Source organism: Lissotriton vulgaris, chromosome 1_1, assembly GCF_964263255.1.
Source record: "Lissotriton vulgaris chromosome 1_1, aLisVul1.2, whole genome shotgun sequence".
In the NCBI taxonomy this organism is placed as follows: Eukaryota; Metazoa; Chordata; class Amphibia; order Caudata; family Salamandridae; genus Lissotriton; species Lissotriton vulgaris.
In genome coordinates this window covers 1,168,595,639-1,168,620,216 of record NC_141685.1, presented here as the reverse complement: position 1 = coordinate 1,168,620,216, position 24,578 = coordinate 1,168,595,639, and the positions used below count along the sequence as shown (strand labels likewise).

At 40.3% G+C, this 24,578-nt stretch overlaps 1 protein-coding gene across 2 annotated transcripts in view; it reads left to right on the top strand.

The window, feature by feature from the left end:
• Positions 1-24,578, top strand: part of COL2A1 (collagen type II alpha 1 chain) — a 126,335-nt gene that overhangs the window by 95,006 nt on the left and 6,751 nt on the right. For both annotated transcript variants that reach the window (XM_086964270.1, XM_086964260.1), the window contains 11 exons: positions 112-165; positions 1,008-1,169; positions 7,602-7,709; positions 10,196-10,303; positions 11,058-11,111; positions 12,651-12,758; positions 14,410-14,463; positions 14,890-14,997; positions 16,706-16,759; positions 17,165-17,272; positions 21,886-22,174. In XM_086964270.1, coding sequence (XP_086820396.1) covers positions 112-165; positions 1,008-1,169; positions 7,602-7,709; positions 10,196-10,303; positions 11,058-11,111; positions 12,651-12,758; positions 14,410-14,463; positions 14,890-14,997; positions 16,706-16,759; positions 17,165-17,272; positions 21,886-22,174 — 1,207 coding nt within the window. The remainder of the gene's footprint in view (positions 1-111; positions 166-1,007; positions 1,170-7,601; positions 7,710-10,195; positions 10,304-11,057; positions 11,112-12,650; positions 12,759-14,409; positions 14,464-14,889; positions 14,998-16,705; positions 16,760-17,164; positions 17,273-21,885; positions 22,175-24,578) is intronic.

Below are 24,578 nucleotides of genomic sequence, written 5' to 3'. Positions count from 1 at the left end.
AAACATTTTCTTTGAAGATATTATCCTAACCATAATGTGCTCAGGAAATATGAGGAAAAAGTAATGTATTCTCATTTTATGAAATTCATTTTTAATTCTCTTCTAATACAGGGTGCTACTGGTTTCCCTGGTGCTGCTGGCAGAGTTGGACCACCGGGCCCTAATGTAAGTTACTCACTGCTTTTCCTGACTAAGATGGTGTTGGTCATGGCCTTCCCTGAATTATGAAACCAATCTGTGTGCATTATGAATAATAAAAAGATTTTCATAACGTGGGTATCAACTCAGATCATGCAGACTTGGATAGAAGAAAAGAGTGAACCTGAAATTGTCAGTGTCATCACTCACCACTCACCACTTACCCCTTAGACATTGTTAGTGCGATGACTGGAAAAAAGAGCAGTGACTGCTGAAGAAGAATGTTTATACTGAGACAAGGATCAAATGTAACAATTCTGTTAAACCTCAACATGCATGCTGCAGACAATGTAGTTGTTTTCTGGTATTATTTGAGAAGATTATTGAAAATCTGCTTTAGCGTGGAATTTAAGAAACCATTTTTTTATAAAGTGCAAACAGTTCCCCAGCTCCGAGGTTGACCACTCTAGCCGCTAGACCACATCCTGTACCACAATTATTTGATATCATCCTGAACATGAAGGAAAATAAAATGAACCACAGTAGCTCGTGGTGTCAACAAATAAATGGGGTGACACAAAGAAATAGGCCTCATGATGGGCAGGTACATATGCAACCCTCACCATATTTTATTGTCAAAACTGCACATTACCCACAATGGATAATAAGGTCTGTTCCCCAAGCAGAGGCCAACATATGCATGTTTATGCCACCTAGCACTTATTTTGTGAATTTTAGCACAAGATGATGAAGTAATTATTGTTTGATGACTTGAGAAACTGTTTTTCAGAGTGAAGTGAACAGATCTATTACTTGTTTTTGGAATTATATTGTGAGGTATATTGAAAATGTTGGTGATTTTCTTTCAGGGTAACCCAGGAGCCCCTGGACCACCTGGTTCTGCTGGTAAAGATGGTCCTAAGGGTGCTCGTGGCGATGGTGGTCCTCCTGGCCGTGCTGGTGACCCTGGTCTCCAAGGACCTTCTGGCCCTCCTGGTGAGAAGGGTGAACCTGGTGAAGATGGTCCTAATGTGAGTAGTAATGTGGATGCTATCATTTTCTGATACCACTACATTTGAAGATCATTAATGCTTGAACCTGTTTCTGCCTCCTCTGTGTGGGCGATAAAGTTGAATGTTTACAGGATCTATGGGTTAGCCTAACAATCATCTCTTTATAGGGTCAATACAACTACTTAGATTAAGAAGAAAGTCTCTATAGATAAAATATAAGCCTATTGAAATATGTTGAAAATGCTGATTTTTTAATTGGTTGCTAAAACTTACACTAAGTAAATTTCTGGTGAATATGCCTAAAACTCAGGTTAATACAAATATTGACCTGACAGTCCATCATTAATCACTGAACTGGTTGACAGTATGTTTTAGAAAGGCTTCTTATTTCAACGACAAGAGATCAACTAGCGAGTGACAGGCCGTCAATGACCAAGCACTAACCACATTGATGGTCCACTGGCAGCGATCTCTGACAACTGTGGTGTGAGAAGTTGGCCTGGCATAAGATGTCCACTAGTTCTAGTGGGCACCTTGCACCAGTCTTTTCGACCCTATTGATGGTGGTTGTAAAGTCAACCTTATAGAAAGCTATCCTAGTGATAAGCATGGACCAGCAGTCATTAGGCTAAGACTTCAGAGAGCATGTTAAGCCAGTTGTTTTACCATTTATAATCCCTTGAATACCAAATGAAAGAACACCACACAAGGTATATATAAAATATATATATATTTATTCTAAACACAACCCCTCTGCACTCTTTATGAGGTCAGAGGTAAAAGTACAATACAAGTTACTTAATTAGCATACAGTAAGTTGCACAGTATACGTTTTGCCTTAGGGGCCTCACAAACCATATACTCAAATAGTGGTATAAGAACCACGTCTGGAATACAAAGCAGGCCTGGGGAATCGCTGGGGTTACTCTAAACAACCAAAAGTTAGGAAGCAGGAGGCCAACGGGAGATGTGTGCAGTGTCTAAACACAGCCACAAGTTACCATTGCCTTTCTATGGAAAACGAACAAGTTACAATTTTAAAGTTTAAGGACACTTCTAGGTTAGCTACGAGGAAAGCCTTTTAGACTAGGACTCTTGGAGGGTCAAGCACCTCAACACTACAGGAGTACCAGTGTTACCTCACCCACGGAAGCAGGGTGCATAGGTGTCTTTTGGTGTCGGGTTTCGTCGTCGATTTCAATGGAGATCTGCAAAGAAATGCTGCACGCGACCAGAGAAAAAGTATCCGGGTGGATCGAAGAGCTGAAGAACCTGAAAGCAGAAGGGACAGAGTCTGGGTCACTAGCCAGTGACCAGGAAGAAACCAGAAAGGAAGCAGGCGATGTCGGGTGATTTCAGGTGAAAATGTGAAGCTTGTTTCTTAAGCCACGAGGACCAGGAGGTGTCGACGATGACCAGGAGCTGGATTCTCGCTGTCCCATGGAGGATCTAGTTGACTGCGGTGACGATATCCAGATTGGACCCAACAAACCTTGGCAAACGCAATCCACGCAAGATGTGAAGATTAGCTTTGGTGCAGACCAGCAAGGTCTGTGGTGCTTCTCCTTTGTAGGGAAACTGGAGCAAGCCTGGAGCAACCAGGAAAGTGAGTTAAATTCAAAAGTAAATCTTCCGGGGGCTCACTAGCCAACAGACTAGGAACCGGGAAGACGCATTGAGCTGAAATGCAGGATCAGGCCCCATGGAACACTCGTGGAGTGTGGAGGCTCGAGCTTCGGTGCAAATGGTGCTCGGGTCAGGGGCTTCTCGTTCCCCAATGCACAACTGTGAATTACCTCAGGAGTCAATGAAGTTAGCAAAATGCAGGATGTCCAGAAGTTCCAGTCCCATGTCTCTTGTGTCCGCCACGGGTCTCAGCTTTGCTGGGATCGTCGAGCAGCATCAGAGATGTCTGGAATGTCCTGTGTCGCAGAGTCTTCGGGATCCGGGGAGAGCCTCGACAATGCAGACCAGCAAAGTTGCTGTTGGTGCCTGTTTGCACAGGGTGGTCACTCCTTGACCACAAGGGAGATGTCTTCCATCTTCCAGTCAAAATGGAACATCGAAGGTCCAGGATATATGTTTCAAAGTTTCGTCCAGGGTAATCTAAAGTCCTAGGGACACAGCTCCGATACTTATACTCAGTTTAGCGGTAGGACTACCTGTAAGGTCCCTCCTATGGGTGGACCTGGGAAGGGGGTGGTTAAACCCCTTTCCCTTTGTCCAGTTTCACACCAGAGCAGGGCTGGAGTGCCCCAGCAACTGTTTTGAGCCAAGCTATGCATGGAGCACCTTGTGTGCCCCAGGCAGTGTCTGGAAAGCATTCACTGAATGCAGCCATTCCTGCCCCAATAGACTAAAGTCTGTCTGGGGTGGTGCTAGCACCTCCCCTGACAGGAAACCTATTGTCCAGGCCTCCCCTGCCAGAGTTATGTCCAGCAGCAGGACGTCAGACTCATGTATGTGGCAGCAGCATCCATTTTGTGATGCTGAGGCTCTGTTTAACTTTAACCGGGTAAACCAGTAACTACATGTCTTCTCCCTCTAGAAGGGTGGAATGCTACCCCCGGCACCAGGACTGGCAGAGGGGGGGTAGTATTCCAAAGTGTTTGACACCTTACACGACATGTTATGATAAAGCCAAACCAAAGTTAGCAATAACCGCGAGGATTATAATGCACTTAAGAGTATATGGTATGGCTATATCATAGAACAGCTATAAGGAGATGGTTCCGAAAGCTGCAGAGGGGCTCAGCTCATGCTAGGGCACCCTCTCACATAAAACCAAGCAGTCTGCCTCCAGGAATGTTAAGGCCTGCCATAGGAGTGACTTATAGTTTACTATGTGTGTATATATAAGGAAGATATAGATATATTATATCTAAGTAAGGGGTGATTACACCACCTTACCCAAGCTGAGTGATCAACCTGTGGTTTCAGTTTAGATGGCGTGCCAGGGGTGGCATAATACATGCTGCAGCCCATGGTAGGCCTTGGATGCACCTATGCCCTGGGTACCTATGGTACACTACACAAGGACTCACAAGGGTGACCCACTAACCAATCTGGTATGTACCTAAAGTACATGGTATCAATTTAGAGAGAGGACAGCTAGGCTGTGGGCCTGATTAGCAGGACCACAGCCAATCTAAAGTCGAAAAACTAGAAAATCACAGAAAAAAGTGGGGGTAGCCATAGGAAGCAGACCCTACTCTCCTACATGTGGCAGACGAACAGTCAGTAATCTATGATGATATAGACAAGTCACCAGTGAATGACCAACTTTATAAGTACACCCTTCAAGTATTCTCTAAAGTTAATGTTAAAAAGTGATCTGTGATCTGATTGGCAGGCGATGAATAAGTAACCAGATCTGAAACTATGACCTCATTGGTAAGTCATGCAGAGCATATTTTTTGTCTCATGGAACTGTAGTAGTAAAACATGGTGCCTAGATTGCACAAGGGGCCAGACACTATGGGCAATTTCCTAACATCTGTCTTCATTGCTCTTCTGAAGTTCTGCTGTCCTGGCGAACTAAGAATGTGGAAAGCTGCACTCATACTATTAGTTCACTGGATGTCACAGCAGCATGTATGCACTCTAATTTTGCTTCAGATTTCACCAAAGACTGAAGACCTGTCTTCTTTTTTACAGAATATTTTCATTTGTTCAGTTTTAAATGCTATTAGTTGGTAAAACATAAATTAGATATCCAAAATGTTAGTAATGATCAGAGGCCAGGTGCTCTTTTCTCAATGGAAGCCTAGTGCTTCCATAGCTTTGCTCCAGATGTAACTCAGGCTCTTCCGGAAAGGTATTGCATTTTCAGGCCAGATCGCATGGCTAAAAGGGGACGTGGTATTGCAATTCTTATTAAATCAGACTTTACGTACACAGCAGTTTGACCTTCTGGTCCATGATTGGGAAGGTGTCATTTTCTCTTTTAAACATTTGCACAGATGCTTCTTTACAGGTATGCCGTCCAGAGTTTCTCAAGCTCCTTTGGAAGCCATTGCACCTTTTACCTCAAATTCCCTGACTTTAACATTTGTGAAGATCTTAATCTTCATGTTTACAATAATGGCTTCAGCCCAGTGTCCAATCTAACCCACAACCTAGAATTTATGCAGCTCCCAAACCTGTCCATTGCTCCCACCCATCATGCAGGACGTATGTTAGATCCTGAATTTTACAACCTTACTACTCTAGTAGTTTACTCATATTTTCGTCTTCTGTGGACAGATCATTATTAGATCCCCATGTCTATACTATTAGATCATTCAACCCTACTCTATTGAGTGCGAAAAGAAATTGGTCAAAAGTCGATCCTTCTGCTTTTGGTGACTTTTTAAGTGCATCTAAACCAACCTTAAGTGAACCATTGACAATGTGGATAAAATAGTTTAAATGGTGGATCTTTTCCACTCTAGCCAAACCCTATGGACACTTATTCTAAACCCAATGTTAAACTGCTTGAACCCTAGTTCAATAGTCAGTTTTTGTCCCTTAAAAAAGGCTGGAAACTGCATGAACTTGGCTGGCATAAAGAAAATTATCTCGCCACCAGAGCAAAATAAATTGCTGTCATTAAACGTTATCACATGCCCTTTAGAAAAGCCTACTATGCTTTGTATGCTGCCAAAATTGAGGGTCCTTCCAACTCAATCAAGAAAATATTTTCCATTATCAAATCTTTGTCAGATTCCATGGCAAGGATACCATGACCCCAACGTCCGTGGATAGATGCTATGAATTTGCAGGATGTTTTGCCAAAAACATCTTGGATAGTTATGCAACTTTTCCTGTGGATACTAAAGTTATGATGGCCCCTATAGCTTCTGAGTCTCCTGAGTCCCCTGGACCCCGCCTTGTTCTTTTACTCTTGACACATTGGAAGATGTTTATGGTTGTATTAAGTTTTTTAAATCAGGTTCAATGCTGGATCCTGCACTGCGGCATGACTTAGAAGGGCGCCCTCTCATTACTTACTCTACATTGGTGGATTTATTTAATCTCTCAAAGAGCCTTTTAAAATTCCTCTAAACAGGTGAGCACCCATATTTTCCTCCTCCCGCTTTTGGTTAAAAACCTGGAACAACATATTAATCACCAACTGTCTCGTTATCTTGAAGAACTCAGATGAACTCACGACCAAAGTGGCTCTGTGACACTCATTTTGTTTGACTTGAGTATCGCTTTTGATATGGCATCTTACAATGTTCTCTTTAAAAGACAAATGGATTGTGAAATTCGTAATAAAGCTTTAAAGTGGTTTTTGGCCTTTTAAGACCTTTGCTCCTTTCAAGTGTCAATAAAGCCCCTCTCATGTACGACCCAGCCAGTCTCTATTGGTCTCCAATGAGCCTTTTTAAGTTCAACCCTTTTAAATATATATGTCTTCCCTTTGACTGCCATTGTGAAAGCATTTGGCCTCCTCCTGGAGTGGTATGCAGACAATACTCAACTTATGATTGCATTTATACCTTAAATAGATAGCTATTCTTTGCAACTGAGGAACTGTGTAGTGGCTTTGGCATATTGGATGGGCCTCAATTGCCTGAAATTTAACAGAAGAAATACCAAGGTCGTTGTGGATAGGAACCTGCCCAATATTTGGTGTTCCAAGTTTTAGCTCAGTGCTTTGGGACCACTTCCAGTCTCCAAAATAGTAGTGACAAATGTGGGTTTATGGCTAGATTACAACTTTAGCACATCAGATAATTACTGGGCCGGCATGTTGTTTTGGTCTTTTAGGATTGTTCAAGAAAATTCTATGGGCTCTTCCTCCTTCCACTCCAGGTCGAGGCTATTGGCAATGTTCCATATATGGGCATCACTAAGACATTGTTACGGTGACTTCAAACTATTCACAAAGTGGCAGCTCAGGTTCTTGTGCATATCACCAAGCAACAATCACTGGTTATCGGTGGGCGAGCATAATAAATTCAAGGTTTTGTTCTTGGCATATCATGCTTTTGCCAATTCTTTTCCTCTTTATCTTAGACAGCTGATTGAGCCATACCTTTCACCTAAGATTTGAAGATCATCTAATCTCAGGCTAGTTCATGTCCCTAAGAGTAAATAAACTAGGCGATGGGGATGATCTTCCAGGTTTCTGGTTCCTATACTATGGAACACCCTACCACTCCATCAGCACATGAGCTTGAGTGAAGAGATTTATCAGAACCGTCTAAAGGCTTGGGTTTTCTAACTCTGTCAATTCTGCTTGCTGGTTTTTAGTAGCCGGACTCCTTTGAGCGCTGGAAAGGATCTTGGAGCAGCCATATGCTCTATAAATCCTAAACATACACACATAGCACACACAAGGGAGCTAGGGCTCACTGCTTGTAGTTTGTTATTTCTGTCCTCCATGTGCAAAGAAAAGAAATGCAATTATACCAGTAATAAAACATGTTTTACTTTAACCTATCTTGCCTGCTATTTTAGGGCCCTGATGGTCCTCCAGGTCCCCAGGGATTGGCTGGTCAGCGTGGTATTGTTGGTCTGCCTGGACAGCGTGGTGAGAGAGGATTCCCTGGTCTCCCAGGACCTTCTGTAAGTACTTGTATTTATTTAGATCACACTTTTAAAATTAATAAATCTTAAGCTTTGTATATGAAGACAAATGGTGAAAACGTGTCCTTCACAGCATTGAAGAAAATACCGAAAGTTGTATGTATATATTCACATAAGCCAATGTGATAATGCTATCACAATTAATGATGGAACATAGGCAAGAGCTGTTTTGAAAAGTTTTCTTTTTCTTTTATTGTATATTCGTTCTCATTTCGTATTTTATGTTATAATGTTAATGTTAGTGATGGGTTATATCACTTTCTAGGGCCCTGTCTCCCTTATACCTGAAATGAAATAAAATAAATAGAGACAACTGCCACTTATAGTTTCAAGTCTGCTCTTTTGCTGTGCCACTATCAGGTTGTTAATCCAACAGTCACGCTAATGTATTGTTAATGCTGATATTAAATGCAGAAAAGAAATGTGCATTTAGAAGCAGATTAAACTTGTGTTTTGTTTCACCTTCACTATCTATTTAACAATTTGGTGTCGTACATGACTCATATGCTTACCAATGATCAAGTTCACTGATAATATTACATTTAGTGTAGAATCCATAGAGATTAAATAATTTTTGTCGCTCATCACTACTTTACATTGCATTATGAGCCTTTTTTGCTGTGTATATCAGTTCGGTTCTGGCCTCAATCAATTCTAGTTCCCTCTCCATGGCTCTCATTCACTGTGCGTTTCGTCTATATGTCTCTTAGTACAACCTCCTACTCCAAATAACAAAATCTATGTGGGACTCCCAAACTTATTTGTCAAAATCTGCTTTATTAGGATTGTGTGCTGTTTATAAAGGGACAAAATACTCCACATAAAGGGGTACATAACCGAAGGTTGAAATAACCCATCTGATAAATGGTTTAATGTCAGGTGATTGCAAGTGGGGAGCTGGAAGCAGCAGGGAAGTCAGGCTTGGAATGTACAGAACACAAGCACAAACATTATTTTGTGTAAAGTACAAATAAAGCTAGAAAGTAATATTAGTAAATTGATGTGAAATTCTTTCGATAATATCTGAAAATAACACTAAACAGGAAAATGTTATAGAAATCAAATCTGGAACATCGAGAGGAGTAAATGTATAGAATAGCTTTCCTTCAGAAACAGCTGTGACAAAAAAAAGGAAATAATTTAAAACGTAAAAGCTCGGGTCCAGATTTATTATTCTTTCACACAGCGCAATGCGGCAAGTCACCTTGCTGTGCTGCAGTTTGGGAAAGGGAAGGTACTTGATTGCACCGTATTTACCATTATATGAATCATTCTTGTCCTTTTCTAGTACTGTCACACATTTTGCTGCCAGTGGTGGTCCGGGCACGTAAGCGCAATGGGGCGGGAGTGTGAAAGTGACATACAACGGGATAAGGAATATATAATAAATAAATAATGAAATAAATCATGAAAAACACGTACTTTGCGCTTGCCGCTTTGCTGTGTCGGCGTTGCGGCGAGTGCAAGCTAAGTGGTTTTAATTATTAAATTGTTTTAAATTCCTTATCCCATGGCATGATTTCCTGCAATGACCAACACTGTTAGCTGCCTAGTGCCAACACAGGCACCCTGGCGTCATGATGCAAGGGTACCTGCGTTATAGGCAGCATTGTTTTTATTGCAGGTAGGAACACCTTCCTGCTCAAAAACAATCCCCTGAGGCATTTTCCTCTTTCAGTGTTTGGTGCAGAATACGTAGAAAGAGGAAAAATAAAGATATTTCTCCTCGTTATGGCTCACTGGGGGGGGGGGGGTAGCATTTTAACACATTGCCAGGTTTTCCACTAATTGGAAATTTAGGAATGCGCCGAAATCCATGGGTGGATGCGTGGAAGCAACCACTCTTCACCCATAGAAAGCCTCTCTGCCGCAGAGTAAAACAAAGAAGCGATTTGGGATGCCTTGCGTTACTGTATATTTATAATATTTATAATGCCATATATATATATATTTTTTTAATTTTTTTATTTTACAGAGTTTTATATAGCGCAAACTTGACCCGAATCGGGTATCAGAGCGCTTTACATAGCACCAGTTGAGGACACATTCATATTTGTTAGGCATGTGGAGATTACGTGATTTGCCCAGAATCACAGGATGTTGAGCGTCATTGCCAAGACTCGAACCCAGTTCCCCAGATTCAAGGTCGACCGCCCTAGCCGTTAGGCCATATATATTTATCATGGGTTTGCGTGGCGTGATAAATCTCACTTAGGTTTTTAATCACCCTTGAACACCCTTGCGTGGCACAAGGGTGACGCAAAACCTTAATAAACCTGACCCTTGGTAAATAACGGGGCCATGAGTGGTCCAAGAGTATGTAAGTTATAAGAAGGCAGAGAAATAGAATAAATGACCAGTTCAAGTGGTGTTTTAAGGCTATTGAATTGTATTCTCTTTTACACGTTACAACTGATCGAATATGTTTATTATCTTGAATGATGGGATCCTCTATTTCTTTGCAGGGAGAGCCTGGCAAACAAGGGTCCCCTGGATCTGCTGGTGACCGTGGTCCCCCTGGTCCTGTTGGCCCACCTGGTCTGACTGGCCCTGCTGGAGAACCTGGACGTGAAGTAAGGGACCTAAGAGGTCATTTTAACCTTCTAGTAATGTGGCAAACAGGATGAATGTTTGGTAACAGTTTTACAGGCACATTACAACTGGAGACATCAAGGAAGGTATGACTGAAATATCACACACCTCCCAGTCTTTTCCACAGATGTTTTCAGTGTATTCCTCCCAATTAATTGACATCCTTTAAGTATGTTGGTTTAGGCTGCCATTAAGGATATTGCCTCCACAACCGTTACTGTTGTATTTTCTGGGATGTCTTTAATCGGAGGACTAATCTCTTTGTTGAAATATATACTAGCACCTGTCTTCGAAATACATTCCTACTCTTAGGACTTCATGCACAGAGACATATTCTCTAGTGTTGTCTGTATCGTCATCAAGGTTTGTGTGTCTGGTTTAGTTTTGGAATGCTGAGTGACGTCCGTAATCAGCCACAAAAAGTACCTTGTTGCATGTTCTTAGACGCAGACAGGTCTTTGATGTCTCCATATAAAAAACACTAAACCACACCATGTGCCACAACTATCGGCAACAGCTGACATGCTTACTCCATACCTAGAAAGCAAAGCCATTGAATTATTTAAAAGTAATGATGTTTAACGCTGAATGCTCTTGATTGCTGAACAGCGAATGGATGAATGAACATTCAAGCTAAATGTTTCCGTACAGTAGCAAAGACAATTTATGCAAAATTCCAATCAACCCCTTTGCTGGATGGTGTAAATCATGATTCTCCAATATTTTATTTTCTAGGGCAACCCTGGCTCCGATGGTCCTCCTGGTAGAGATGGTGCTCTTGGCGTTAAGGTGAGATATTTGTTCAGCCTGCCGATTTTGTAATACATGTAATTAAAAGTTTAGGATATATTATGACAATAGATTGGGATGTATTATGACATTAGTTTCAACATTTAATAATTAGAAAGTATAATGTAAAGACGCCAGACAATAAATTGATCTAAATTGTTATTCATTTGTTCTTCAGAATAAATAAAGTGCCAGACAGCAAGATGTGCGGCTGGAACTATATTTTATGTTCACATCCATAAATGATGCCAATTTTAAAACAAGGAGCTATTAGAAGGCTTTTCAAGAGCTGAAACGTGCTAGTGATAAACATATAAATTCAAGTGGCATGAGAGGGGAATCATTCTTAAATGCTCTTTCATTTTTATTCAGTCTCTAAAACAACAATCAAAGCATAATTCCTTCGATGTACAAAAGAATTTGTGATCACAAACCCTGTGATAGATAACAGAGTTTGCGACCACAAAATACTTTTTAGGAAATGCACAAAACCCTTTTTGTGAGTCCAAAAATGGCTTTCTGATTTGCAAAGGCAGTTCTTTGACTCTTTCCAAATTGTAATTAGGAAAGGGCATTTACGAGACTTCCCTCCTTGAGTGGCATAGCAAGAGTGGGGCGGGGGGAACGCACAGGGTGGCACGAGTTTTGGGAGTGGCGGCCTCCGCCCCACCCCCACTCTTCCCTGCGGCCGTCACACCAGCACCCCTTCCCACTCTTACATGCGGCACACACAGATACCTAGCTTCGTCACAGCCCTCCTAACTGTGATTGTCACTGACATCTATTAATGTTTTTTTTAACACATTTTTGGTTGCAAACCATTGATCGGATACTGGCATATGAATTATTGTGGTATTTGGTTTACAAAGGGGAAGCTGTCCATGTGGAACAACATCCCCTTGGGAATCCTGTTGAAAGGCATCAGGGGGAGTTGACAGTGGTCTACGGGTTTCCTGCATCCTCCCGTCAATGTCTTCCCAAATAGCAAACATTTCTTTGCAGCATCACCTGTCCATTTAGGAGATATGGGTGATTTTTAATTTTAAAAAGTTTCCCGTTTGGAAATTTGAATGCAAGTCACAGGGGTGTCGCAAATAACAATCTGCTTAAATAATATTTATTAGACAGCTTACTTTTTGACACTTGTGATATGGGCATTGTTGCAATGCAAACTATTAGCAAATAGGTCACTTTGCAAAATCACTGGCAGGTCTCAAAAAGTCTGAGTGCAATTTGCATTCACTATTTTCGACCTGAAAATATGTCCTTTAGGCCAATTATTTGGCATTTTGATATACAAAGATACTAAATCAGAACAGAACCTGATCACATTTAATTTTCGAAGACCGAAATGTTGCACCTAGATTCATATGGTCAGAGAATATGTTTTTGTGGACTAGTGCAGTGATCCGTATTGACCCATAACAGAAAAGAGGACTTTGAACATGTTTGTAAAAACATGTACAGATCATTATTTCTGGATTTGCAGCTACCATTTCAAGTAAAAACACATCTCAAAATCCATTTATTTTATTGCAGGGTGACCGTGGTGAAACTGGACCTGTTGGCGCTCCTGGAGCTCCTGGTGCCCCCGGATCACCGGGTCCCGTTGGTCCAACTGGCAAGCAGGGAGACAGAGGTGAAGCTGTAAGTACCTTTTCAGTGAAATACGAAATGACCCCCCTTCTTTACAGGCTTGTGTAATTTAACAATATCATAAATCTAGGTGCAAGAGTGAATTGTAGGCTATGTAAAAAAAACATCAATCTCTGTGAACCTCATGCGACATATTCAGGGTGTTGGCATTGAAGTGACCAGGGTTAGTATTATCAAAAGTGCCTTGGGGTGCAACAGGGATGTGCGCCCAGTTCTTTAACCCCTGGAGCAGTTTGGTATAACAAAAGGGACTGAAGAAGCTTGTGAGGGGCCTTCTCTATTGTAGATTGTGTCTGCACAAATTTAGCACTGTCACAATCTCAAAGGGGTGAGCCCATATTTATATGGGTTAGGACACAATGCAAATGACTAAAAACTTTCCCTCTACACAGACCAGGACACAGAGGCAAATGAGCTGTCAGCAGGCCCATTGATTGTGTGCCACAGTCAGTGTCCCACAAGTGTGCACTGTGGAAGAAGAGCAAGGGTCCTACTGGCCCTCCAGACAGCCCCGTGCAGGTGGGTTCAGTCACTCATTGCACCCAAGTGGAAGGGGGTCTCTGCTCCCATTTTCAAATGCAGGCTTGTTACTACCTCCACAGTGATGCACTCCTTCACTGGACAGGCACAAGTTTGCATCTGCACTGGGATTAGAGCGTTCATTGTGATAGGGCGCACTGAACTGGTCTGCGCCCATATCATCCAGTTAAAGATGTGCTGTGGCACAGACCACAGCAGGATGCACTATATGTGATATGGGCCCAGGGATAATTTTCCAGGGACTGTCTATCACAACCCTTTACTAAAGTTTGTAAAATGTAATGTTTTACTTCTGCTCTGTGCCTTTAAAATGTACTCAGAAAGGCAAGTTCCTGGGAAGGGTGTTACAAAGTCTAACATTGAGATTGCACTCACCTTGAAACCAAGGCTTTGTGATGTCTTGACTTCCTCAAGGGACGAACTTGCTTAAAGCAACACAATACTGAAGAAATAGGAAGACTTCTTCTATTTCTTAGACCGGGTATACACAACAATTTGAGAAGCACCTTAAGGTCCTCTATCTTTAGAACAGTAAACAGGGGCATAAGAGAAGGTAGCTAGGTTCCCAGGAAGGTATCCTGCAGTGCTCATTTTTTCTTCCATAATGTGCATCCTGCTGATCAGTGTTAATCCATCACCTGGTTAGTGGGTAGTTCCTGGTCAGGTACTGAAAAAAAGTAATTGAGAAAAGGCAAGATTAATACTATCAATCTTTTTATGTTACAAGATTAACCCTAGTTTTACAATTTCATACAAAACACAGAATCTGAAAAATATTTTCCATTATTTAGGTTGTGAAAAGAAATCAATGTATGTAGTACTGCAGTAAAGCAGAGGACGTTTGAAGAATCATGAAGAGATTGTTTTTGTGTGTGGATAATCAAACTATTTAACTCAAAATGTACAAAGGAACGATACCTTGAGATCTTATCACAACTTTAATGATAGGAATTAGCTATTATGGTTTTCATTTTTTAACAGAACAGGAGGCATTATTTTGATGAGAAATGTATTACCTTATGAACTCCAACAATGAGTAATTGCAGTTGTTTATTCTGCTTTCTAAATATGATGAACACAGGTTTCTTTCCCTTTCCCTTAGGGTCCCCAAGGTCCGCTGGGTCCATCGGGCCCTGCTGGTGCTCGTGGTATGCCTGTAAGTAACGTCTGCTTTCTATATCTAGGTGTAATATATTATTTATCTTATGTGTTACCTATAGATATTGGTGCAAAACATAAACAGAATAGCACCAATGTGCATTATTCAAAAATGCAACATCTACTTGCTGAATTAATTACTTGTGTGGCAATTTTTATATAGTATACTTTATTAAAACAGTATAATGTATTAAAGCAAGGCTGGTACTTTGACCAGATTAACAAGAAGGCAGAATCGGTAGAGGTTTGCTAGAAAAGCAAAATACATATGTATTTTTAAGAAAATATTATCCAGATCAGAGTATCAGTTTTGTTTACCAATAACTTATTTACGTGTACCTGTAAAACAGAGATTGAAAGCATAAAAAAAATAGCAATGTGATGTGTTACCCATTTTCATTTATTTATTCATATATTGTTCTAGGGTCCACAAGGGCCTCGTGGTGACAAGGGCGAAGCTGGTGAGGCTGGTGAGAGAGGACAAAAAGGTCACAGAGGTTTCACAGGTCTTCAGGGTCTGCCTGGTCCTCCTGTAAGTATTAGTATAAAAGGTCATCTGATGTTTCATGAAAACATATTTCATGCAGCACGTTACTGATATGTCGGCACCATCATCTCTGTGAAAGGAGATACTAAAATATAAATAAGTGCCTAAAATAGCAATAGGTGACATTAATGAAGTTGGTTCTCTTCGACTGCATTAAAGTGTTTTTACTCTCCCTCAACTTTTCTAATTGCTCAAAGTTGGCAAAGTTTTAAAAGTAAATAGCGGGTGACAAATTGGTTAAAAAATTGGTTTTACTGGAGAAAAATGTTGAGAAAATGATTGGATAAATCTCCTATCTAGAGATTTTTGGGAAAAATATATTTTTCAGTTAAGCTGTGTAAAAAAATTACGAACTTTAAAAAGTCATGAAATTGTAAATGCTGTTAACTGTGCAAAGCCTACACAGCTACAATTTAATTTTGCTTATCCCGTGTCTTAACTTGACTTCATTGCTCATAACTAATATAGCTCTCAGCACAAATTGAGGATTAGGAGTTCTACAATATTCAGAACGGATAATTGAAGTACCCACAGATTTCCCATGGTCTGAAATCAAATTTTAGTACATTCTTGGCAGATCTGACAACATTCGTAAGAAGAGAGATTTGAGAAAGATATGTTTGTCTTTAACATGTCAGTGCTATGATGATATGTACCCAAGGTCCAGTTTGGGCTTTCAGATTGGTAGACTACATTTTCAAAAAGGGAAGTGCTGAGTAAGCACCAGTGGAAAATAGAGGGTGTACTAGAACCTTATTTTATTTTTTTCCCATAAATTTTGGACCTTGCAGGACATTTCACAATAGCAGTAGTTTTACACTGCTTCCAATTAAAATCAAAAATTTTCTGAAGGAACAATCTAATTTTGAGGTGAAGCACATTCTTGATTAACAATAGTTTATTTTATGGATAAGAGTTTAACAATAGTGTTACATAATTCTGATTAAGTTATACAATTGCAGCAGTTCCAGCAACTAGGACACTCAAACAGGTATTAACAACAATTAAGATGAACGAAAATATTGAATACTATTGAGTATAGTTTTTTGTGCTGCTGAGGTATAGAGATGCATTATCTTTCTCCCATTAAAGAGGTATTTTAAATTAAATCTGTTATATGAAATATTTGATACAGGCACAAGACATTTTCACAGATTTAGGAGCTAACAGTTTGACATTGAATGTGGGGCAAGCTTATAATTCCTAAACTATGATGTGCCCCACAACAAGTAAACAAAAGTATATCTGAACTCAACCAGAAAGTAATTGTTACTTATGAAGTTCAACATTCCAGTTCATCTTCATCTGTACCATATAGCATGATAGCATTCTCATTCTAATGCCCCAAAAAACTTTGATAAACATCATATTCCTATATTGCCCATTAGCTGTTGCATTGTCTCATAAAATCTCTTTTTGTGATTTTGTGGAATTGATAGGTTTAAATAATTGAAAAAAGGTTCTGAGATGTCCATCCACTTTGATAGCCACTGGCTAGCTAAATTGCAGTAGATATGTCCTGCTTTCTGGTTGTAAAAAGAGAATTTCATGATAACAGTTATATAAATCAATGAGGGTTGACACGTGTGATACTGTATTACTAAATAATAACTCTGCAATGTCACATAAAGTGTGTACAAATGAACTAGTCTATTGTAACATGCATGATGCTTTGACTATCTTCCTTCGATAGGGCACAGCTGGTGATCAAGGTGCAACTGGTCCCTCCGGCCCTGCTGGTCCCAGAGTAAGTATTAACCATGTATCTATAACAGAGAAAATATCTTGACTCATGGTAAATACTACATAATTTCATTTAACCAGGAGTAGATGATACAATGCAGATTTAGAATGGTTAAAAACCTGTTTCTTTCAATAAAGAAAGTGTTTGTCTCACTGCTTGGTTGTTTTTTGCTTAGCGTGATACGGAATGAATCCATGTTTAGCTTGTTAGCATTTAAGATACACACATGACTCATATTTTTACAAAATAGAATTTGCTCCTACTTTTTAAGACCATCTCCCATTGCAGACAATTTTCGGATTGTAAGTCCTTGGTATGTAACTCATATTTCATTTGTTTTTAACATAGCTGATGGTCTGAAATTAATTTGCAAGCAGCCTCTTAACTCTTTTCTTCGTTTATTTTTAGGGTCCTCCTGGCCCGGTTGGTCCTTCTGGCAAAGATGGCTCTAATGGTTTGCCTGGTCCCATTGGTCCTCCTGGTCCCAGAGGTCGAGGTGGTGAAACTGGCCCTGCTGTAAGTATATCACAAACATTAGCTTCACAGTACAGTGAAAATACACGTAAGAGTGAATTGTCCTCAGATTTTGAGGCACATCACTGTTTATGGTACAGCATGAGTAAAAGCCAGCTTAAGCACTATAAATAGCTTTGATAACATGAAACATTATACAGAGTACAAAAAGAAATGCATACATCGCATATTGAACTTTAGCTTAGTATGCTTCACATATACTAAATATTTATATTTACTCTATCTAAATGGTATACATTCCCTCAACCAGCCTCATTCAAATCTAACTCTCAGAACAAAGTTCAGAAGTTATAGTGTTTATTCAAATCTGCCCATTCTTGGTTAGCTAAGAGCATATCATATAATTGTCTTAGAAGAGAAGTGATTATTTCAAAACTACTTATCTCCAGATCTTTTGTCATTAATAACAGTTATCTTCAGAAAATGTGTATGTCATTGCCAAAAGCAAACAGATCCCTGGATGAATTAATTGGATATCAAATGTTGTTTATGATTATAATTGTACAAACTGCTTGAAGGTGGTTTAACAGTCTCTTATCAGTTGTGTCTCATAAAGGAGAAACTGAAAATATGTCTGGATTGGACAATGTTCCACCTATCGCCATGCCATAGATCAAATATGGCCTATATGTTAGGACTTTTTCTTCCTACAACTCCCCTTCCATTATGGAATCATGTGAAAGAATCATGTCAGAAATGGGGCACCAAAACAGTAAACAAACTCAACAAATTTAGTGACGCATATTGAAAAGAAATACTAAGAAAGAGAGTGCTGAACACAACTTGAAGACTGTTATCAAGAGAGAGTGGACACAAGATGAAACTTAATAGGACTGGTGATCCTTGTTAGCATCAAAATGGCATGTTTCTATCCTGCCAATCAATTTCTGATTGACCTGCTATTGCATGTGTTCTGATTAGGGGTGGGCAGAACTTGCCGAGTTTTACCCCGAAGGATTCTGTGGAGTTACACAAAAACTCTGCTAGATTCCCTGGAGTTCCGCCCACCCCCAGAAGGGAGAAGAAGTGCAGTATGAATGAGAAGCGATAAATGCTAAGGATGAAGCAGTCACAATGGACGGGGTGAGCACCCAGTGCACATTTCCCTTGGGAACATTTACACCTCACTCACCCCTCATCACTACCACCAACCACTTTGTAAACTTTCAGGCTCCCTCACAGTAATGATGGCAGCGTGCTAAAAGCAGACAAGCAGCCTGGAAATTAAAAATATTACCTCATGGAACCCATATATTGGGCGGGCGGTGTAATGTGGATGTCATCAAGGATGGCAGAGTCACGATTGACAGCCTCGTTAGAACCCATACAAGTTAATTACCTCAGTACTTAACCCCTACAGTACGATTTCTCTTATTTACACATTAACAAATTGAAGCTTGTATGTGATATCAGCTAATTAACACTCGGTTCCTGCTGCTGATCTCAAGTAATCAATCAATCAATCAGTGACACTTATAAAGCGCGCTACATACCCGTGGGGTCTCAAGGCGCTGGGGGGGGGGGGTAAGAAGTTCCACTTAACCATCAGTGAATCACAGGAGTGCAGGGCTGCCATTCATTGAGTTTCAAATTTAGCTCCGCCCCCTCCCACACAGATTGCTCCATCACAGCCCTTCTTGTTATGCAGACAAAAGCAGTAACATGCTGAGTTGAAAGATCACACAGTGTGCACCAGCCTCTTTTATAAAGAGTGAGGGTTTCACTTTTTACAAAGCGCACAGTTCTAATTAACAACACATGTGGAAAACAATGGGTCCATGTGCAACTTGTGCCTGAATCTGAGGGTCAAATCTGGCGCAAACACCATCTGTGCAATAGTTTGCATTTTCTGCAGAACTTTGACAGAGCTCAACAGGCATGTGTGCTCACAACTGTACGTATGAGTAAGAAACAGCACATGCAATCATTAAACATAGGGAGAACACCTCACAGAGATCCAACGCTGCACAGATTTGCCATATGCTTGCCAGTTTGCCCCATCGTGCATGCACCCTTCCAACACTCCCTACACCAACTAACATCAGACCCTATTAGACAGAATTCAAAACACATGTCCTACACAGCCAAGATAGGCCAGTAGATAGACGTCATAGGACCCACGTCCTCACCTCTTGCCCCCAAATACAGCAACCACTTCACTGCACTGTGGAAATGTGCAACTCAAATACCACAAATACCCAGACATGTGAGTAGGACCGCTGAGCATAGTACTATCAACAATTAAAACAAACCTGTTTTACACAATAAGAAAGCTACAAGTACAGTAGTGATACAACTTCATAAATTAAATCAGAATTCAGTCTGTGATGGAATCTTCAAAACTAGGATTTCACAAGCACTGCGAGGTCATACTTATTGCACATTGAGTGCTAAACAGATAAGACTTTTAATAACATATGAAAGAGAGAATTGTATTGGCTGAGCTGCTTATCCGTGACACAGTACAGTCTGATATGTTGATAATTGCAGCTACACTAGAAGAGGAGGTGGATGTCAGCCCTGCTCTCCTTCACACTGTGGCTGAAGGAGGATAGAGGGCCATGATTATGTTTCACCATTCTATATATTTTACAGCAGACATAGGGTGTGGAGGGTGGTCAGTAATTTTTAGAAACCCCTGGAAGACGCTGTGTGCAGAAACCCTTGGATTGATCACTTACTGACAATGAAAACATTATATTGTTTCTGTGAAGTGTTGGGCATTGTTACTGTATTAGCTTCCCTTGTGAACAGTCATTCCCTCACCTCAAGCCTCAACGACATTAGGAGCACATGCTTCTCACAGCCCCAACCACCCTTGTCCCGCTTGGAGAGCTGCCTGATGGTTCCAATTAGTGCAGCCTAGGAATTAGTGCAGCCGAATGATTCATTCTGCCAGGGGAGCCGAGCGGCTAAATTGATTAGTGATTCTGCATTACAAGATTAATGTGGAATTACAAAATTCCTCCAATTCTGCCGGCGGAATTAAAAATTCTGCCCACCCCTAATTCTGGTATCATTTTGTTGCTTACAAGGACCACCAGTCCTATCCATTTTCACGCTCCAATGCTTCCAAAAAGGATTGTTCTATTTATGCATCACATTTTCAGTGACAACACATATCGCTGGATTACATATTTAACAATACTCTCTTCAGCATCATTACAACTTTGTGTTTCATTAGTGGTCGTGCCTCCTGCATATATTGATGGGTTTAGGGCAGGGATCTTCTACCTTTTTTAAACTGAAAGCTATGTCTGCTCAAAGAAAGTCCTCCTGAGCTTTTAGCAAATACTTTTTTCACTGTTAATAGTGAAAACATTTTAACATCACACTATGACCTTCCTAAGCAGGATTATCAGTATTGGCTGCCCAAACATTTCTGGCAAGGTCACCTGCAGAAATGCCACTACAACACTTATTATTATTAAATGCATACACCTGGCTAATAAAGTAAGAGCAAAAGCATCACAAATCCTGTGGTGCAAATGACATAACCACAGAAATAAGTCAGCCAAATTCCGCTTGACATATGATTCAACTATCAACTTTAAATGATTTTTGGACTTGCAACCTTTTGTCTTCATCAACATGGCAGTTTGTGAAAATACTCATATTTTCCTATCAAATGCTCCTTTCCATTTTGGGCAAGATAAGACCCCCCCCTCCCAACAAAACTATTTCCAAAAATCATTTTTGCCTTTGAAATATCCATTTTCTGTTTAGACTTCCAGTGAGGAACACTCTTTATCATGGAAGAACACAATTTCAAATAGACATCATCATGAATGGGCCCACATCCATACACACAAACAGATTAATGCACACGAGGCTCTTAAACAGCCCACCTCTGGATCCATACCCTTGTCTATTTAGCTTGTGTGCTGACCATCCACCAAGCTAATGTTTTCATTATGGCTCCACAGTTCCACACTTTGATGGGTCAGCAATGGTTACTACTCACGCTACTCCTGGCACTCTTATTTCATTCAGTGTTCTTGCACATGATGTGATTACAACATAACTAATTGCCTTGTGAATTCACTAGTTTCAGTGGGGAGACAGACGGTCATGTGTCAAAACCATATGCAGACACAGAGGGTGGTTAAGGGTTCCCATGAGGCACTTCAATTTGTTTGACTGGCTGTTAATCTTAGGGTCTTGAGGTAAGAAGTACTGCCTTCTCTAATATGCAAAGACTCTCCGAATGAGGTCCTTGTCTTGGCTTCAACTATGAGAGCTACTTTGAGGATGCTTGCGAGCTGCCAGTATTACCTGAGCTACTTGTTGGAGACCCTTGATTTAGAGCTGTACAGTAAAATGTAATAACAACATGCAACAGAATTAGTAGTTGTGCATTCTGTAAACTACACTGGTAAGTATTAGCACAAACCACATGTAGGATTTAGCCCTCTTCGAACTGGAAAATATTTCCACTTTTAGATTAACAATTATAAAGATTAGTAGCCACTGTAAAATACAGTGAACAAGCGTGTACCTTGTCAATGTTTTGTGCAATTAATTGTTTACAAAATGTAGTGGATTAAAAATAAAACAAATTAAAAGTTACTCTATTTTCATTTTGGCTCCTATAGGGCCCTCCTGGCAACCCTGGCCCACCTGGTCCACCTGGTCCTCCTGGTCCTGGCATTGACATGTCTGCCTTTGCTGGTTTGTCTCAACCAGAGAAAGGGCCTGATCCTCTCCGTTACATGCGTGCTGACCAGGCCTCAAGCACCCTTCGCCAGCATGATGCTGAGGTTGATGCTACACTGAAATCTTTAAATAACCAAATTGAAAGCATTCGTAGTCCTGAAGGCAGCAGGAAGAACCCAGCTCGTACTTGCCGTGACCTGAAGCTCTGCCATCCTGAGTGGAAGAGCGGTATGTGCTTTCAGATTGATTCCTTTGGAAGTTTGGACTGGAAAACGATATAGTTTTCTGTATATATAAATTCTTGCAGTGGGTATTATATGCTCTAGGTGTCCAAACTATCAAGGATTAGTGCAGACACAAAGGTGATTATGAAGTCATCATGTGAGTGATAGAGTCAATGAAAACCCTTGTATAGCCATTTACATGCAGCTAACCATCTCTAGGGACAATCACATTCAGTAAATCCTTGGTAATCATATTTTAATCAAACTTGAGTAATCATTGAACCATCAAGATGGCTCAGTAAGTTAATTCTTGACACTGACACCTTCAGTGATCTGCAGTCCATGAGCCCGAAGACCAACAAAATAAACTTTATCTTTTATGCTAATTGAGTTCAATTAAAATGGAAACAGTGCCAACAGTATTGGAATAAGTAATGACAGAAATATCATATGAAACACTTTTAAAACATATTGTAATTACTATGACATTATTAATATTATCTTTATTAGTATCTAGTTAGGAATCATCTACCAGCTCTGGTCTCAGAAAACTATAAAACATTTCATGGAGTGTATTCATAAAGAACCGTTCCCTTGCACTGCACACATCTCCACTCCAGCAGGTCGATACCATACAAAGAAAAGAAACCCCAATCCATTGTTTGAAGTCAAAAGGATATAGTTAGCATATTTGCTGTGTCACAAAAGTGCCTACATAGTGATTCCTAGAGGTGTCAATGGTAAAAATGTATTGCTTGACTTCATGAGGATTTGGATAAGTATGAAGTGATGCAATTTTGTATGTCTCCTTTTCATTCCCTCAGCATATGTATAATGTCAGCTTTTCTAAGGCGTCTGTGAAGTCAATTGGAGGGCATGAGTCACTTTGCTTGATATTTTCACCCTACTCTGCAGTAGCTTCATTGCCAATGTAATGTCCACGTTTTATGGCAGCTTGGACGTGTATTGTAACCTCATTGCATGGCATACACCCCTCCTTCACATTGTGCAAGCTGTGAGAGAAATTGGAGCTTAGTGGCTGAATCTCTACCAGCATGTGCTGGTATCTATAGATGATTTCATGTTTCATGAATCCTATCCTAGAACAATTCAGATTATGCATCTAAATCAGCATTGCAAATTGTGCACACATTTTGCTCAGATTTAGGGGATATTAACAAGGCAGCACACATGGAAAAAGCAAAAACAAGGAGAAATAATGCATTTCTCCTTGTTTCCCCAAATTAAGACCAATTTTGGTGCTGCCTCCTAGGTACGCCACCTTTGTACATAAGGGGCAGTGTCAAATACAATGGGTGTTGTGGTGGCACGCCCACCACAACACCCACTACATGCCCCTTTCATCCTAACCATAGAGTGAAAGAGTGCCTTATGTGCAAGGCAGCGTTAAGCCACGTTAAGTGGCTTAATGCTGCCTTGTACTGAAGGCGCAGCCCCTATTATCACCACAACGTCTATAAAAGTGATGTTGTGGTGGCGATAGGGGCTTGTACATAAGGACCCTTTCACGCTTTTTCAAAGCATAATGTTGCCAGGTGAAATCTGACAATTTTCAAGGACAACCCTTAATAATATGAGTTCTGCAACTGGAATGTGACAAAAAGAATGGCAATCAATACTATCTCAAATTCTGAGGTGATGAACTTGGAATGGGAAAGCAGCACCACGCTGGAGAAAACTGTACTCCATAGTATTAGAACTTCCAGACTGCTATCACTAGAATGTAGTTACTCAAAATAGAAATGAGGGCCTAAGTATCTATGACTGAAATGAAATATGTTGCTGTTCAAATGAAATGTAGCTTTTATGTTTAGTTCCGATAGACCACCTTGTCATGCTAAAGTGTGCTATATAAATTCACTAGTGATATTAACAATGGCAGTAGTGCTGGTTTAAAAAACAAATGCCAGGGATGAAACTGTTATACATTAGACTGTAAATTAGTAACTCTCTAACTGGCACTTTATGTGATATATCAATAATCTGATACACCATGTAAAGAGTCAAGGATTCCCCTATAAGTGAACAGAGGCTTGGTCTAGAAATTCCAATGTGCTTTGTTAGGGGTAGGGTGGTAAAGCAGCCTTAGGCTTAACCGAGAGGAATGCAAAATCCCCGTAAATACACACAATGATTATTAACTGACACACACGACTGAAAAAGAGGATCCACACCAATTTATAAAAATAGCAAGTATCTTTATATATTTTTAGGCATCAGAGAGGAATTGTTTGGGAAAGTAGGCTTTTAAATATAAATTATTTTCTTTTCAAAAACTCGACACAATGCAATTTTTGAGTTTGGCAATGTTATCCAATGGAAGGAAGAACAAGTATTGCAAACAAGTATAGTACAGCGATTTACAGGACTAATCTTAAAGAGTTAAG